Here is a 15,015-nt window from a genome sequence, read left to right as displayed (position 1 = left end):
CTCCAGAGTTCACCCCTATCTGTCCCTAGCCACCCCCATCTGTGCCATCTTGACCCTGGCTGGATGTGGGGTGGGAGGCCCATCTTGAGGGGGATCTGGGGGGCACAGTGCTGCAAAGGATGGGGGAGTGGGACCCTTGGGCCAGCAGATGCAAGGAGGTGTCAGTCATTGCAAAGGGTGGGCTCAGCCCCCCAACCTCCAGCCCCGAGAACCCGCCAGGGGCTGCGTCTGCAGAGGTCAGGCTGATGCGGTCAGGTGCTTCCATAGCAGCTTGGGCCCTATCTCCCCAGGCCAGGCTGGGCACACACCAGGGCAAATCCTGCACCAGATGCACATACCTTTTGGTCTGCCCCATGCTTGGGGGTTGCTCCTCAGCATGGACCTGGCTGGAGCCTGGCTCATCCCAAGCTTGGAGTTTGCTCCTGCTCAAGCCCCACTGAGGACAGGCTGCAAGGTGTCCAGGCCGTCTCCTGTCCAGAGTTGGGTCTCCTGGCCAGCAGCCCTTGGCTCCTCTCCATCCCCACAGCTGGAACAGCTGGAGGAGCATGGCCCTCGGTCCTGGGAGGGAGGACCCTCGATGCTACGGGGCCAAGTGTGCACTGATGGTGAGACAGGCCTGAGCACTGGCCCTGTGACCCAGGCCTTGCCACCCTCCAAAGGGAAGGGCCGGGAGCCTCCCACTTGGGCAGGTGACGCTGCAGGAATAAATCCTCCCCCCCCTCTCCCCAGCCCCAAACTGGGGGAACAGACTGCCACACAATGTCAGGGGGGAGGGGCGGGCTGTGTCCCTCAGGGGAGGGGCAGTAACCTTCTCACAGGTGTCCCCTCCCAGCCCAGCTCCCCGGGAAGCCCCATCATTTGAGACCCCATGAGCTGTAGCTGCACAGGTGGACGCGAGCACTGCGTCTCACAGGGAGGGTGGCTGGCAGCTTTGCATGACTTTATTGGGTGCTGGTACGGCACACTCAGTGTGTACATTTGGCCAAGGAGGGTGGCGGATTGTCCCGGGCCCATGGACCCAGTTCTGCAGTGAGCTGTGCCAGCCGGCCACCTGTCCTGTTCCACAGACCAGTCCTCCTCCAACAACCTCTTCCATGGTGAAACAGTCTCACAGTGGCAGCCCAGCGGGCTCGATCCGGCTCTCAGGAGCAGGCCCAACACCCCCCACCCTTGCTCTTATTCCTGCTGTGGAAAAAAGTGTTAGGAATTCTCTGTGATATCTGAGGGAGGTCAAGGCATACACAGCGGGCACATCCCCTCAGCTCCTTCACACTCACCGTAGGCAGGCCAGCGCTGCCAGGGGCCTCAGCACCTCCGGAAAGGGGCCACTTACCTGCCTTAGCAATAAATTATCTCCCAATTCCCCCCTTGGTCCCTGGGACTCCACCAAAGCCCAGGCCCCTGTTCTTTTCCAGCCCTGGCAACAGGAACCGTGGGAGCCACCTGGGCCAGGCCTGCAGGCAGGAGGAGACCGGCGAGGGGGTGGTGGACACAGTGGTAGTCGGACCTGGCCCTTTCCATGGGGAATGTACACAAGCTGGTCCCAGAGAAGGGGCGCATCCCCTAGGGTTTGGGAAGCGCCATACCGTGTTGGCAAGAAGCCAGAGTGCAGCTAGTGGTCCGGCCACTCCCAGCACCGGGCCCAGAGCCAGCTGTACCAATGAGTCTGTACTTTGGCCAGCTGTCCGGAGCCCTTCCTTGGCTCTGCCTGGGAGAGCTGCACGCATGCCAGGCCCAAGCTGGGTGCTCCCTGGGCACCTCCCTGCTGCACAGCAGGCTATAGGGTTCGGATAGCCACTGGGTAGAGCAGGGACATGTGCTCAGCCCCCTTGATGGGCAACTTGTGGCTGGTGTAGTGGTGGATGATCTTGGGCACACTGTCAAATAGGGGGCTGTTCTGGCCCAGCACGTATTTGTTCTCCTGGGTGCGGGAGAGTTTCATGTGCATGAAACCCTGGCTGCTCCTGTGGGGAGAAAGAGACAAAGCCAGGATTAGAGCAGTGCAGTGCCACCCCCCTGCTCTGCCCACACCAGCACAGCATGCCCTCCACACAGCTCACTAGTGCCACCTGGCCCTGCCCCCCAGCATGGGACCGTAGTGCAAGGGGGTGCCGGGGCACTCAGCATCAGGGGGCTGCTGAGCTCCACTCACCAGGCTGCATCAGCCCTGGCTGGCTGCTACACCTGCAGCCCCCACGCAGCACTAAACTAACGCAGAAAACAAACATCCCAGTTATCGGGAGCTCCTGCTTGCTGGCCCCCTGCAGCAGGGTCCTGGGTCCAAGGGCCACTCCTCATTTGTGCCAGGCCTGCCGAGCAGCCGTCTGAGCCGAGGGTGCCTTAGTATACCAATGACACCAAACAGGACTTTTGGGTTCAGGCAGAATCTGCACAGCCTGGCAGCCAGGCAGCCTCAGCAGGTGCTGGGGAGCAGGGCTTTGCCAGGAACACAGAGCTAGCAGCACTTTGGAAAGTGGCCAATTCCCTTGTCTGGATCCCCGGGGGGAATCTAAGCCCTCCCGGCACCTTCCCACAACCCTCTGCTCCCTCCCCACTGTTGGTGATTGGATTACAGTAGCTCCCAGAGGCCCCACTGAGGACCAGGCCCTGGGCACTGGCCAGACACCACTCCCTGCCGTGAGAAGGGCTCTGCAGGCCCACGGGCAGTTGTATGGCCCAGCGGCAGAACCGCTGGGTCCTGACTTGCTGTGGGACAGCATGCTGACGGGCACATGCTCTCTTAGCATTCAGGGAGCTCTCTGCGAGCTCTGTCACCTGCTGCCCATGACCCCCCCAGTAGGAGTGGGGAGCGCGCAGCCTGTCACTGCCAGCCTGAGGCCCGCATGCCAGGAACACCTTGCCCGTTCTGGGCAGGGGCTTCTTCTCTTTGGGCCTCAGCCTGACCCAGAAAGCAGGTCCTGTCACGTCTCCGCTTCTTGCCTAGGCCTGTGCAAAATCCCATTAGCCTCCCTCAGGAGCAGCGAGGGCCCAGCGCCGGCTGAGCCGCGTGGGAAGATAATGCCACAGCCGCTGATTCCAAGTGACAGGCTAATGGCCCTGTTGCTATTAATTTGTGTCTCCGAGGAGCGCCATAGCCTGTCTGCAGCGTCTGGAATGCACATTACCGCAAAATATTGATAGCTTACGAGCAGCCTCAGCGGCTAGGCTGAGCCATCTCCAGCTCTGCGCTGCGGCCAGTCCCCTCCCCCATGCCGCCGGCACGCAGCAGCTGCGACTCAACCGGAGGCCGTGCCCGCGATGGATTGATGGCTGCATTAGTGGAATGGGTTTCAAATCCATTTGCAAGCTCAGGAGCTGAGCCATTGCGGGGTGGGGGCTGCGCTGCTGCAGTGACTGAGCTGAGGTGGGTGGCTCCCAGGGAGGGGAGGCAGGAGAGGCCTGAGGTGAAGCCCAGCTCCGTTCCATGCACTGCACCAGCTGGGGCTGCACCAGTCCTGCAGGAAGCACTAATGCCCAGCCCCTACTCTGCCTGCCTGTGGATCATTACAGCACTCCAGGCACTGACTGCCTGTCCACATTCGCTGTGCCTCCAGTTGATGCTGGCTGCTCTCTGCCCAGCTCCAGTCAGCCTGGGGGCTGCTCTGAGCTGTGCCAGCGAGGCATGGCCCCTAGGGACTGTGTGCCAGCTGGGGACTGCCGCAGTCCTTTGTGGGCAGGGGTTGTGAGGAGGGAGGTGGAGAAGCAGAGCCTGCCAGCTGGGGACTCACCCACGGTGCAGGGCAGAGCAGAGCCACTCTCCCTAGCCAGGTTCTTAGACCATGCAAAGCATTATGGGAGCTGTCTGGGCACTACTGGGAAACCCAGCCCCATGCACCTGGCAAGCCACTCTCCTGCAAACCGTTGGTGCTGTGGCGGGGCAGTGGGAGTGCAGCAGGAGCCCTGTGTGAACACACCGAGCATACCCAGCAGCAGCCCAGCAGTGCGGTGGAAGGTGCTAAGTCCCAGCCCTCACCCCCCAGCTCTGCTCGAGAACTGTGCAGGGGATGCTCAGTTTGCAAAGGGGTATCTTGCCCCTCTCCTGCAACTCACAACAGCTGCAGCTTCCAACCAATGTTGCTCAGAGCCGAGCCTGGACAACAGCAGCCTGAAAGGCGAGTATGGGAACTTTACCCGCGATGGAGCCCAAAGCACAGCCGTAACTGCAGAATCGCTGGTGCTCCCTAGAGGAGCCGGCAGCAGCAATCCCTGCCCTAATAGCTCCTCATAGCCAGGAGCCCCCCCAACCGGGAAACTGACCCCGGCGCAGCAGAGTGACTTGTGCCAGGTCACATGGCTCCAAAGGGCAGGTTCTCAGCCGCCCACCCTCCCTCCAGAGCTGACCTTCCTCTTCCCTCGGAGGCTCCCAGAGGCAGACAACAAAACCCACTTGTAGGGGTGAAACGACTCTCATCTGAGGAGCCCAGCTCCAGCCCGGGTGTATGGGGGAGACTCCTACTAACACCTACGGCAGCTGGAGCTGATTTGCGGATTCCTAGATGTTAAGGCCAGAAGTGACCATTGTAACCAACCAGAGACTGTCCCCAGCGAGCCCTGCATCCAGCCCAGAATGTCTGGCTCAGCAAAGACATAACCCCAACCACCCTCTGCCCATGCCTGGATCCCTGCTGGCAAACACGGTGCAGAGGGTCCCCAGGACATGGGCAGGCAGCGATGCCAATGCCTACCTCTGGCACAGGGTACCTGTGTGTGTGTGAACATGGGCTCCTGCTAACCACACGGGTTATTCCAAATGGCTCATACAAACTGCCTGCTTAATTCCTGATGGAGGAGATTGGGGAACAGAAGGCAATGGATTAGCCCTGCAGGCAGCCATCCCACACAATGACTACCAGATACCTCCGTGGGGACTGACAAAGGGAGCAAAGAGCAGGGCTACGGCACTGGCTGCTGAGCAGGGGGAGCATTCCTGGTGAGCCCCTGCATGGGGTCACATGGAGGAATGCCCCAGGGGTCAGGGCTAGAATCCATGGCATTCAATTGGTCACAAGAGCAACTTCCCATCTCTCCCACTGCCAGCAGACCCTCCCTAGCCCCACTGCCCCTCACCAGGCTCTGCAGCGACTCACTGCTCAGCTAGGGGCCCGCTCAGCCAGCCTGCCATTGACCCCAGAGCCAGAGGGGAGAAGGAAATCCAAGCACTGAATGCCCCAGGGCTCCAGGCAAGAGTCAGGCCAGAGGAGAGGAGTGGTGCAGCCTGGAAAGCAGGCGGCCAGGGAGTCCATGACCTCGATCCTGCCCAGGGCTGAGCACTGGGGTCTCTATACAGCCGTAGACACTCCAGGCAGGAGGAAAGGGATTTCACTGGCCAGGTAGGGAGCCACAGCCAGATGTTGAAGGGTAACACATCCAGGGCACATGCTGGGGACCACTTCTGATGCTCAGGGCACTGAGCTAGAGGAAGAGGCACCCAGCCCCGCAGTGACGTGCCTGTGTTGACCGGACCACATGGGCGTTCAGGCAGAGATCCCGCTGCAGAGATCCCAAAGGAGGCCTGCTGGGAGGAGCTACATGGGGCCTGCCCGGCGATAGGGCAGCTGGGTGCCCCAGGTGGCTCAAGATTCAGCAATTCCAAGGCCAGCGAGCACCACTGTGACCATCTTAGCCGAGCCCTGCCCCGAATCCATTCTTGGAGCAGATCTGGGCCCCTCTCTAGGGTAATGTCCCACACTTGGTCACCGTCCAGTCCCAAGCTGTCCAGACAGGCCCAGTGCGAGGAGGAGCTGAAGTAGCAGCAATGCTCCAGGGAAGCCCAAGGGATCGGTGGCACGTTACCAGGCCGTTTTCCCACCCCACCAGTGAGAAAAGCCCTGGGCTCAGCGCTGCTGGGTTCAGAACAGGAGCCGCTGGCAGCACGCACAGGGCAGTGAGATGGCTGGAGCCCTGCTCCCCCTCCAATGAACAGCTCTGGGACAAGTGTTAGCAACACAGAGCTGCTCGCTGCCAGCAGGCACGCCACGGCCCTGCTGCTGCCAGTCACACTGACTCACCAATGCAAGCAGATCAGAAAGACACCAGAGTCCTCCTGGCATGTGGGCTCACTGTGGCCAGCTCCGATGCTCCAAGCAGCTGAGCAGGGAGGGAGTGACCTGGAGTTCAACCCCTCTGGGGGGCTGCTTCCCCTGCCTGGCCCCGCAACAACCAGAACAGAACAACGCAGCTTGGAAGAGTGGCTTTATTCTGCACCCCGGCCTGCATGATGGCACCATCCCACAGCATTGGATGGGGCTGGGCAGGGCTGCAGCCTTCCTCACGCTAACCAGCTCCGCTCCCACCCCAATTCACTCCCCCCTCGCAGGACCCGGGGAGCTGCGCTGCCCCATGCAAACACCAGAGGTAGCCCCCTGCATCATCTGATTGGCTTCAGGCTCAGGAGGCCACAACTGGCACTGGCAGGGCTTTCGTGGCTGCCTGTGCTCGGTGCCATTTGCTCATACTCAGGCCCTGTGTCCCTCCATTCAGCAGGAGCTGGGAGTTTCCCCTGACTCGGGGCACTGAGACTGTATCAGAAGCAGGCAATCTCACAGGAGCTGGCAGCACTAGCCCTGCAGCGTACTGCAATGGCGCAGTGCATGGGGCCCAACGCAGGGAGATGGACATTGCATGTGGAGCCCCTCGCCTCACACACGAGGCCCCCTAGCTCTGTCATGCTTCAATCGCCACACTGGCCCCACCTGCCCTGCAGGGCTCATACAGTCATAGATTCTAAGGCCAAAAAGAACCATTGTGATCATCTAGTCTGACCTCCTGTACCACACAGGCCAGAGACCAGCCCCAAAATAATTCCTAGAGCAGAGTTTTGAGAACAGCCAGTCTTGACTGAAAAATTGCCAGTGATGGAAAATCCACCACAACCCTCAATAAGTTGTTCCAGTGGTTAATGACTCTCGCTGTTAAAAATTTACACCTTATTTCCAGTCTGAATTTGTCTAACCAACTTCCAGCCATTGGATGGTGTTAGACCTTTCTCTGCTAGATCGAACTATCCATTATTAAATATTTGTTCCCCACGTAGGTACTTATAGACTGTAATCAAGTCACCCCTTAACCTTCTCTTTGTTAAGATAAACAGATTGAGATCCTTGCATCTATCACTAGAAGGCAGGTTTTCTAATCCTTTAATTATTCTCATGTTTCTTCTCTGAACCCCTCTCCAATTTATCAACAACCTTCTTGAATTGTGGGCATCAGAATGCACGCAGGATGCCAGCAGTGATCACACCAGTGCCAAATACAGAGGTAAAATAGCTTCTCAACTCTTACTCAAGGTTCCCAGCTTTGTACATCCCAGGATCGCATTGGATCTTTTGGCCACAGCGTCGCACTGGGAGCTCATGTCCTGCTGATTATCCACCACACCCCCCAGATCTTTTTCAGAGTCACTGCTTCCAAGAATAGACTCCTCCACCCTGTAAGTATGGCCTGCATTCTTTGTTCCTAGATGTATCCATTTACATTTAGCTGTATTAAAACACATAATTTGCTGATGCCCAGTTTAACAAGCAATGTAAATCACTCTGTATCAGTGACCTGTCCTCTTCATTATTTACCATTCCCCCAATTTTTGTCTGCAAACTTTATCGGTGAAGATTTTGTGTGTTCTTCCAGGTCATTGATAACTATGTTAAACAGCATAGGGCCAAGAACTGATCCCTGTGGTACCCCACTGTAAACACATCTGCTCAATGATAATTCCCCATTTACAGTTACATTTTGAGACCTATCAGTTAGCCAGTTTTTAATCCATTGAACATGTGCCATGTTAATTTTATATCACTCTAGTTTTTAAATCAAAATGTTATGTGGCAACAAGTCATATGTCTCACGGAAGTCTAAATATATAATGTCAACATTAATATCTTTATCAACCAAACTTGTAATCTCATCAAACAAAGACATCAAGTTAATTTGACAGGATCTATTTTCCATAAACCCATATTGATCTGCATTAATTACATTACCCTTCTTTATTTCATTATTTATCGAGTCCCGTATCAGTCGCACCATTATCTTGTCCAGGATCAATTCAGACTCACAGACCTGTAATTACCTGGGTCATCCTGTTTACCCTTTTTAATAATTGACACAACATGAGCTTACTGCCCTATGCTCCAAGACTTATTGCAAATCAACATTAAAGGTTCAGCAACCTCCTGAATCGGCTCTTTTCAAACTCTTGGCTACAAGGTATCTGGACCTACTGATTTAAAAATGTCTTACTTTAGTAGCTGCTGTTTAACATCCTCCAGAGATACTAGTGGAATGGAAAGAGTATTCTCACCACCACATGATGAGACTATATCATGTTTTTTCCCCAGATACAGAACATAAATATTTATTGAACACCTCAGCCTTTTCTGCATTATTATTGATAATTCTACCATTTCCATTTAGTAATGGACCAGTACCATTATCAGGATTCTTTTCCTTCCAAATATTGTTTTAAAACAACCTCTTTCTTATTGTCCTTAACTCTTCTGGCCATAGATTTTTCCTTGTGTCTCTTGGCTTCCCTTATCAATTTTCTATAATTCCTAACTTCTGATTTATATTCATTACGATCAGCTACTCCTTTCTTCCATTTTTTTTTATATAGGCAGCTGTAAAAATATTTTTTATTTTACAATAAAACCAGGTTGGTTTTTTAACCAGTTCAGCCTTCTTTCCTCAATTGTGAGATTGTGGCTTTTGGAGCATCTAGTCAGGTGTTTTTAAATGATTCCCAATTATCAGTCAGATTTTTCTGATTAAATTCTTCCTCCCAGCTGATTTGGCTCATAATTGTTTTCAGCTCTGTGAAACTGACCCTATTAAAGCACCAAAGTATATATATCACTGATCTGGACTTTATTTTGCTTGCACATTATAAACGTGATCAAGTCACGATCATTTACACCTAAGCTACCATTAAGTCTTAGTTCTGTGATCAATTTCTCTTGAATTGTCAAGATGAGGTTTAATACAGAATTCCCCCGTGTTGGCTGTAACACTTTCTGAGTTAAGAAATTGTCATCTATAATGTTTCGAAATTCCAAGGATGTTTTAGTATTGGGACCATGAAAACTCCAGTATTCGTCACTCAAATTGAAGTCCCCCATGATCACCAAGTGTTATTCCTACACATTGTAGACAGGTGCATAAGGAGCCGGTCCTCCTGTTCTCTAGTGTGATTTGATGGTCTGTAGCAGACACTAACTAATATCGCATCCTGTGCTTTATCTGTTAGGACATTGATTCATAAGCATTTAAGATCATTTTCTTCCAAGTTATCAGTGACTCGGAAACAGATAAAGCCATTTTTGACAGAGTGCCCCTCTCCCTCCCCTTTTGCCCACTTGAGCCGTCTTGTATAGGTTATAACCATTGATTTTTAACATTCCAATTGTGTGACTCATCCCACCAGGTCTCAGTAATACCAACTAAAATCAAAGTTATGCTCATAAATGAGCAATTCCAATGTCTCTTGTTTGTTTGCTCTTTGGTAGAGTGGTCCAGCGCCGCTCTGTTCTCTCGGCCGTCCACCCGGCAGAACTCTCAGTCCCGCTGCTTTCCCTGGCACGAGGCACAGCAGCCAAGGGTCAGGGGAGGCAGGTTGTGGAGCCAGAGCTACTTTGCATGGTGCCATGGGGTTGCGAAAGCACCTGCTGTACTAGATGGGGAGTGAGGCTGGGCAGGGAGCCCTCCCCAAGGGAGCCAGCACTGGGTGCTTCAGATCGCTCTGCCCAGACTCCATCATGGCTGGTGGCACCAGAGACCCCAATCCAAGCAGCAAAGCCATCCCACAGGCAGGGATGCTGGGGTGGACTGATGATAGAGAGTCACTTCTGGAAGCACCCCCCGCAGTCTCCTGTGAGGCCAAGGAGTGCAACAGACCATGTGCTGGCCACTCTGCCCTGGGCTGCATGCAAAGGAGGGAACTGAGCACTTCCGAGATGTGCTGTTAAAATACCACAGCCAGCTGTCATAAGAGTGGCCATACTGGGTCAGACCAATGGTCCATCCAGCTCAGTGCCCTGTCTTCTGACAGTGGCCAATGCCAGGTGCCCCAGAGGGAATGAACAGAACAGGTAATCATCAAATGATCCATCCCCTGTTCCCATTCCCAGCATCCAGCAGTCACCTAGTGCATGGTTTTGTATCCCTGATCATCTAGGCTAATAGCCATTGATGGACCTAGCCTCTATGAACTTACTGAGTTCTTTTTTGAATCCAGTAATAGTTTTGGCTTCACAACATGCCCTAGCAATGAGGTCCACAGGGTGAGTGTGCATTGTGTGAAGAAGTACTTCCTTTTTTTGTTTTAACCCTGCTGCCTATTAATTTCATTGGGTGACCCCTGGTTTGTGTGTTATGTGAAGGGGTAAATAACACTTCCTCATGCACTTTCTCCACCCCATTCACGGAGTGCGTGCTGCATGTGACAGGCCCAGTCACAAGGGAACTCAGCAAGCCCCATAAGACAGTGGCTGTGCGGGCAGATCCAGGGAGCTGTTTTGGCCCTGGGCTATCTTGTAGGAGGCGCTGCCCAGACCCCAACGCTGTTAGAGTGGAAATAAGGGGTAAATTTTTAACAGTGAGAATAATTAACCATCGGAACAACTTACCAAGGGGTGTGGTGGATTCTCCATCACTTTCAACTTTTCAGTCAAGACTGGATGTTTTTCTAAAAGCCACCTGGCATGGCTCCCTCTCCACCCAGCACAGCGCTGAGCTCACTGCCCTAGAGGACGCCTAAAGGGGTGGGGTGTTATAACTGAAAGGCCTGAGGAAGGCGGGGGAGGGATGCCTGGGATGGTTAAAAAAGCTGTCTATGCGTGCACATCGATGTATCTATGCGTGTGTGTGCATGCGTGTCCGTGCGTGTCTCCATGTGGAAGTACATGTCAATAATAACAATACACGCTCATTCGTTCGTGCCTCCTGCTTTACTGAGCGTGTTGTTCTCTGCTCCCTCCCTACTCTTTTCACCCATACCACCATCTGTTCTGGGGCTTCTTTCACTCCCCAGAACAGCAGCACTCCCAACCTAGAATGCAGTGTCCCGGGGTGTGTGCATGTGTGTAACGAAGTGGGAATGTTCTTAATGTCTTCTCTGAATACTGTGTGCATGCCTCAGTTTCCCCTATGTGTTACTCAAGTGTTTAGGTGGTGGGATGAGTGTGTGTGATCATTGCAGCGACCCCCAGAGGGCAGGTGTGACTGCTGGCTTGCCTGAGACACTAGGTGCCGCTGGTGGTATCCGTACAGAAAGGCCCATCCTGCAGGCCTGAAGCAGCAACTCTCCTGGGAGCTCACTGAGCCATGTGCTGACAGCACTGCTCTCATGTGCCTCCACATACCCAACCATTCTGAGACAGCGCCGCCCTGGGGACAGCTGCCAGCAAAGGGCAAGGACAACATCACGGGAAAGGGAAACAGCCTGGCTTCCCCTCCCCTCCCCTCCCGCAGCCCCATGCCTGCTGCTTCCCCGCACAGGGGACAGACACAGCTTGGTACACACAGCAGCAGCCTGGCCAGCCACTGGTCCTGCAGTCCCCCATCCCCCACCCGTGCCCTGCTCCAGAACTTCCAGTGGGGGAAGGCCCTGCCTGATGGCCTGGCCAAGCACACTCACTTGAGGGAGAGAGAGAAGTCATTCTTGCTGGTCTCGCTGTTGCGCACCAGGTAACTGGCCTCCTTGCACAGCCTCAGCAGGGTCTCAGCATCCGTCCGGCTGATCGCCCCATGGTACCAGCTGTCAGGGGAGAGAGAGGCTGGCTCAGGGGCACTGCCCAGGCACGGAGGGATGCGGTGATGACAGGCAAGCCAAAGCCACAGCAAGGAGCAGGAACAATTTGCTGCAGAACACTGGGGTTCTCTGCGTGGATCTTGCAGCAGCAATATCAGTGAGTGCCCTGGTGGGTTCTTACGCATGCTGATGCCCAGGGCCTGTGTAGTGAGCTGCGCAAGGGAGAGGAGAGCTGGGGGGCAGCGGACTGGGAAAGGCTGGGGACAGTGCCGCAGAGCTCCAGGAAGGATGGATGGGTGGCTGGCAGCACGACTCTCTAGTCTCACAACAGGCTGAGGGAGGCAGAAGGGAAGGATGCATGGAAGGGGACAGGCTGTGAAGAGGGGTGGAGGGGAGTGCTGTGGTTCCCAGGAATAGAGAAGAACATGGAGTGGGGCTGGGCATGAAAGGAAGTGAAGGAGCTATGGAAAGACGTGGGGGGGAAGCAGGGCAGGGTGGTGGGAAATGGGGCATGGCGGCGGGAGGTGGGGGGAGCAGGGCACGGCGGCGGGATGTGGGGCGGAAACGGGGCAGGGCGGAGGGATGCGGGATGCGGGCTGGGGAGTGGGGCAGGGCGGCGGGAGTCGGGGGGAGCAGGGCAGGATGGCAGGAGGTGGCGGGGGACTAGGGCAGGATGGCGGGAGGGAGCAGGGCAGGACGGTGGGAGGTGGTGGGGGAGCAGAGCAGGGCAGCGGGACACGTGGGGGGAGCAGGGCAGGAAGGAAGCAGGACAGGATGGCAGGGGGCAGGGAGGAAGTATGGCAGGGCAGCAGGGTTGGGGGGAGCAGGGCAGGGTGGCGGGACAAAGGAGCAGGGCAGGCTTGCGGGAAGCAGGGGGGAAGCAGGTCAGGGTGGCAGGACGCAGGGGGGAGCAGGGCAGGGCGGCGGGAGGAAGCATGGCAGGGCGGCTGGACACAGGGGGCAGGGAAGGTTAGGGAGCATGGCGGGAAGGCCACTGTTAGGGTTCCCTTGTGCTCAGTCATGGTCCCGTGGCCTGGGGAGCTAGGGGCCAGCATGACGGATTAATGGCTTGGCCACTGCCCAGAGGCCAGGCCCACAGGAGCAGCAGGGCCGGTTGGGGTGCTGGTGGCATCCCTGCCCGGTACAGGACTCACCACTGGCTCTCCAGAGGCAGGGTGGGGTTGATCCTCTCCCCGAGGGCCGGGCTGGGCTCTGTCTTGGGGTTCCCACTCACGTGTCTGTTCGCAGTTCGGGTCTTCTCCTCCCTGCTGGGTGACGAGTGGCCATGCCCTGGCCCCTCACAATGGCCTGGCAGAGACAGACGCAGGGTCAAAGGGCAGCTGGCACACCCAGGGTGCTGCTCCCCTCCTGCGTCCTGCTGCCCTGCCCAGCTTCCCCCCCACATCCCGCCGCCCTGCCCTGCTTCCCCACAGTGCCATTCTGGGGCACTGAGCCAGCCTGCCAGTCCTGGCTCACAGGCCCCAGTAGGGACAGCGTTGCTGGGCGTCCCCTGCACACCGAGTGCTGCACCGGGCCTGGGGGTATGAACCCCCACACAGGCCCTGGGGCACATGTATGCCAGTCCCCATGGAGATGTGCTGCAGAGGGTTCTGTCTGGGGAGGAGGCACATGCTGCCATTATCAGCCTCCCTGCAGGCACAGGGGAGACGCAGGCCCTGCACAGTACACCACCGAGAGGGTGCAGTGCAGCTGTCCCCCGTGCCAGGCCAGGCGTGCCCTTGCTCTAGTTTCACACTGCTGTCTGCAGCAGCGCCTGCACCCACATTGCAGTTTGCAAAAAGCCTAAGTTCCAAATGTATTTTCTTTCTTTTTTGTTTTTAATAAAATTTACCTAAGAGGTTTGTGCACATGTTGTTTAATTAGCTGGTGGCAACACCTGATTTCCTTTATTTTCTTTCTCAGCTTTTCCCCAGAGGAGGGGTGAAAGGGCTTGAGGGTACCCCACAGGAAGGAATTCCCAAGTGCGCCTTCCTGGGTTCTAAAAGGGTTTTTTTGCACTTGGGTGGTGGCAGCATCTACCCATCCAAGGTCAGAGAGAAGCTGTAACCTTGGGAGTTTAATACAAGCCTGGAGTGGCCAGTATTAATTTTTAGAATTCTTGCGGGCTCCCACCTTCTGCACTCGAAGTGCCAGAGTAGGGAATCAGCCTTGACAGCTCCCCCAACACAGTTCAATTACACAGCCCCCTCCAGCTGCACTCACCGCCCACGGCTCATCCTCCCCACAGCCCCCTCTGGCCACACTCACCCCACACAGCCCCCTCGAACTGCACTCACCCCCCACACCTCCCTCCAGCCACGCTCAACATCACAGCTCAGCCTGTCCCTCCCCCGGCCACCCCGCTCCATGGCCCCCTCCGGCCTCGCTCCCCCCCCACGGCCCCCTCCAGCCACGCTCACCCCCCACGGCCCCCTCCAGCCACGTACACCCCCCCCCACAGCTCATGCCCCCCACAGCCCCCTCCAGCAGCGCTCACTGGGCCTGTGTTTTTGCAGCAGTGAAGCTGCAAGTGAAAATCACAACCACAGACCGAAGCTGCATTTTCTCTCTTTGCTGTTCTTTTCTCTCCCCCTTTGTGTGTGTTTCTCTTGTTCTGTCTTCTAGGAAGCAGGATCAGACTTTAACCACAGCAGCAATGACAGCTCTAGCCCAGCTCAACTAACTTCTTCTCCGTCCCCAAAAAGACAGTTATTACCAGCTTTGATACCATCTAAGAGACTGCGAGACACGGGGGTTTCTCGCTAAAAACTCTCTCCAGTGACAGGGAACAAGGGATGCTAAAATAAAAGCCTGATTTAATATTGAGAGAGAGAAGACGGGGAGGTAATACCTTTTACTGGATCAACTTCTGCTGGTGAAAGAGACACGCTTCCAAGGTACACAGAGCTCTTCTTCAGAAGTTGGTCCAATCAAAGATATTATCTTTACATTTCAAAGGCTTTAACTGTTTTTCCTTCTTTTTTGTCTCTTTAATAAAAGGATAAAAAGGATTTTTAATGGTGCTTTTGCTGTGGTATGAAGTAGGCTGAGGTCTCTTTATCTCCAAGCCCTGAACTTTGTTTGATGCTGTTTAATGCTGGACAGTGACTGGGTTAATACCTTTGCCCCATATATTCCAGCTAAATCAGTGGTTCCCAACCCACGGGCTGCTTGTGGCCCAATCAGCACACAGCTGCGGCCTATGTGACATCCTCGGGGCCATACACGTAGTGTATATATATATATATATATATATATATATATATATA

The 15,015-nt window shown here is 55.3% G+C and overlaps 1 protein-coding gene across 1 annotated transcript in view; it reads right to left on the bottom strand.

Moving 5' to 3' along the window:
* Nucleotides 1-1,777: 1,777 nt before the first annotated feature.
* The window catches only part of SHF (Src homology 2 domain containing F), a 58,176-nt gene continuing 44,938 nt past the window's right edge, over nt 1,778-15,015 (bottom strand). Inside the window, exons 5-7 of the mRNA XM_065412603.1 lie at nt 12,901-13,054; nt 11,633-11,752; nt 1,778-1,964 (exon numbers count right to left, since the gene is read on the bottom strand). Coding sequence (XP_065268675.1) covers nt 1,778-1,964; nt 11,633-11,752; nt 12,901-13,054 — 461 coding nt within the window. The remainder of the gene's footprint in view (nt 1,965-11,632; nt 11,753-12,900; nt 13,055-15,015) is intronic.

Source organism: Emys orbicularis, chromosome 10, assembly GCF_028017835.1.
Source record: "Emys orbicularis isolate rEmyOrb1 chromosome 10, rEmyOrb1.hap1, whole genome shotgun sequence".
Lineage (NCBI taxonomy): Eukaryota > Metazoa > Chordata > Testudines > Emydidae > Emys > Emys orbicularis.
This window is presented reverse-complemented; position numbering and strand designations above follow the sequence as displayed.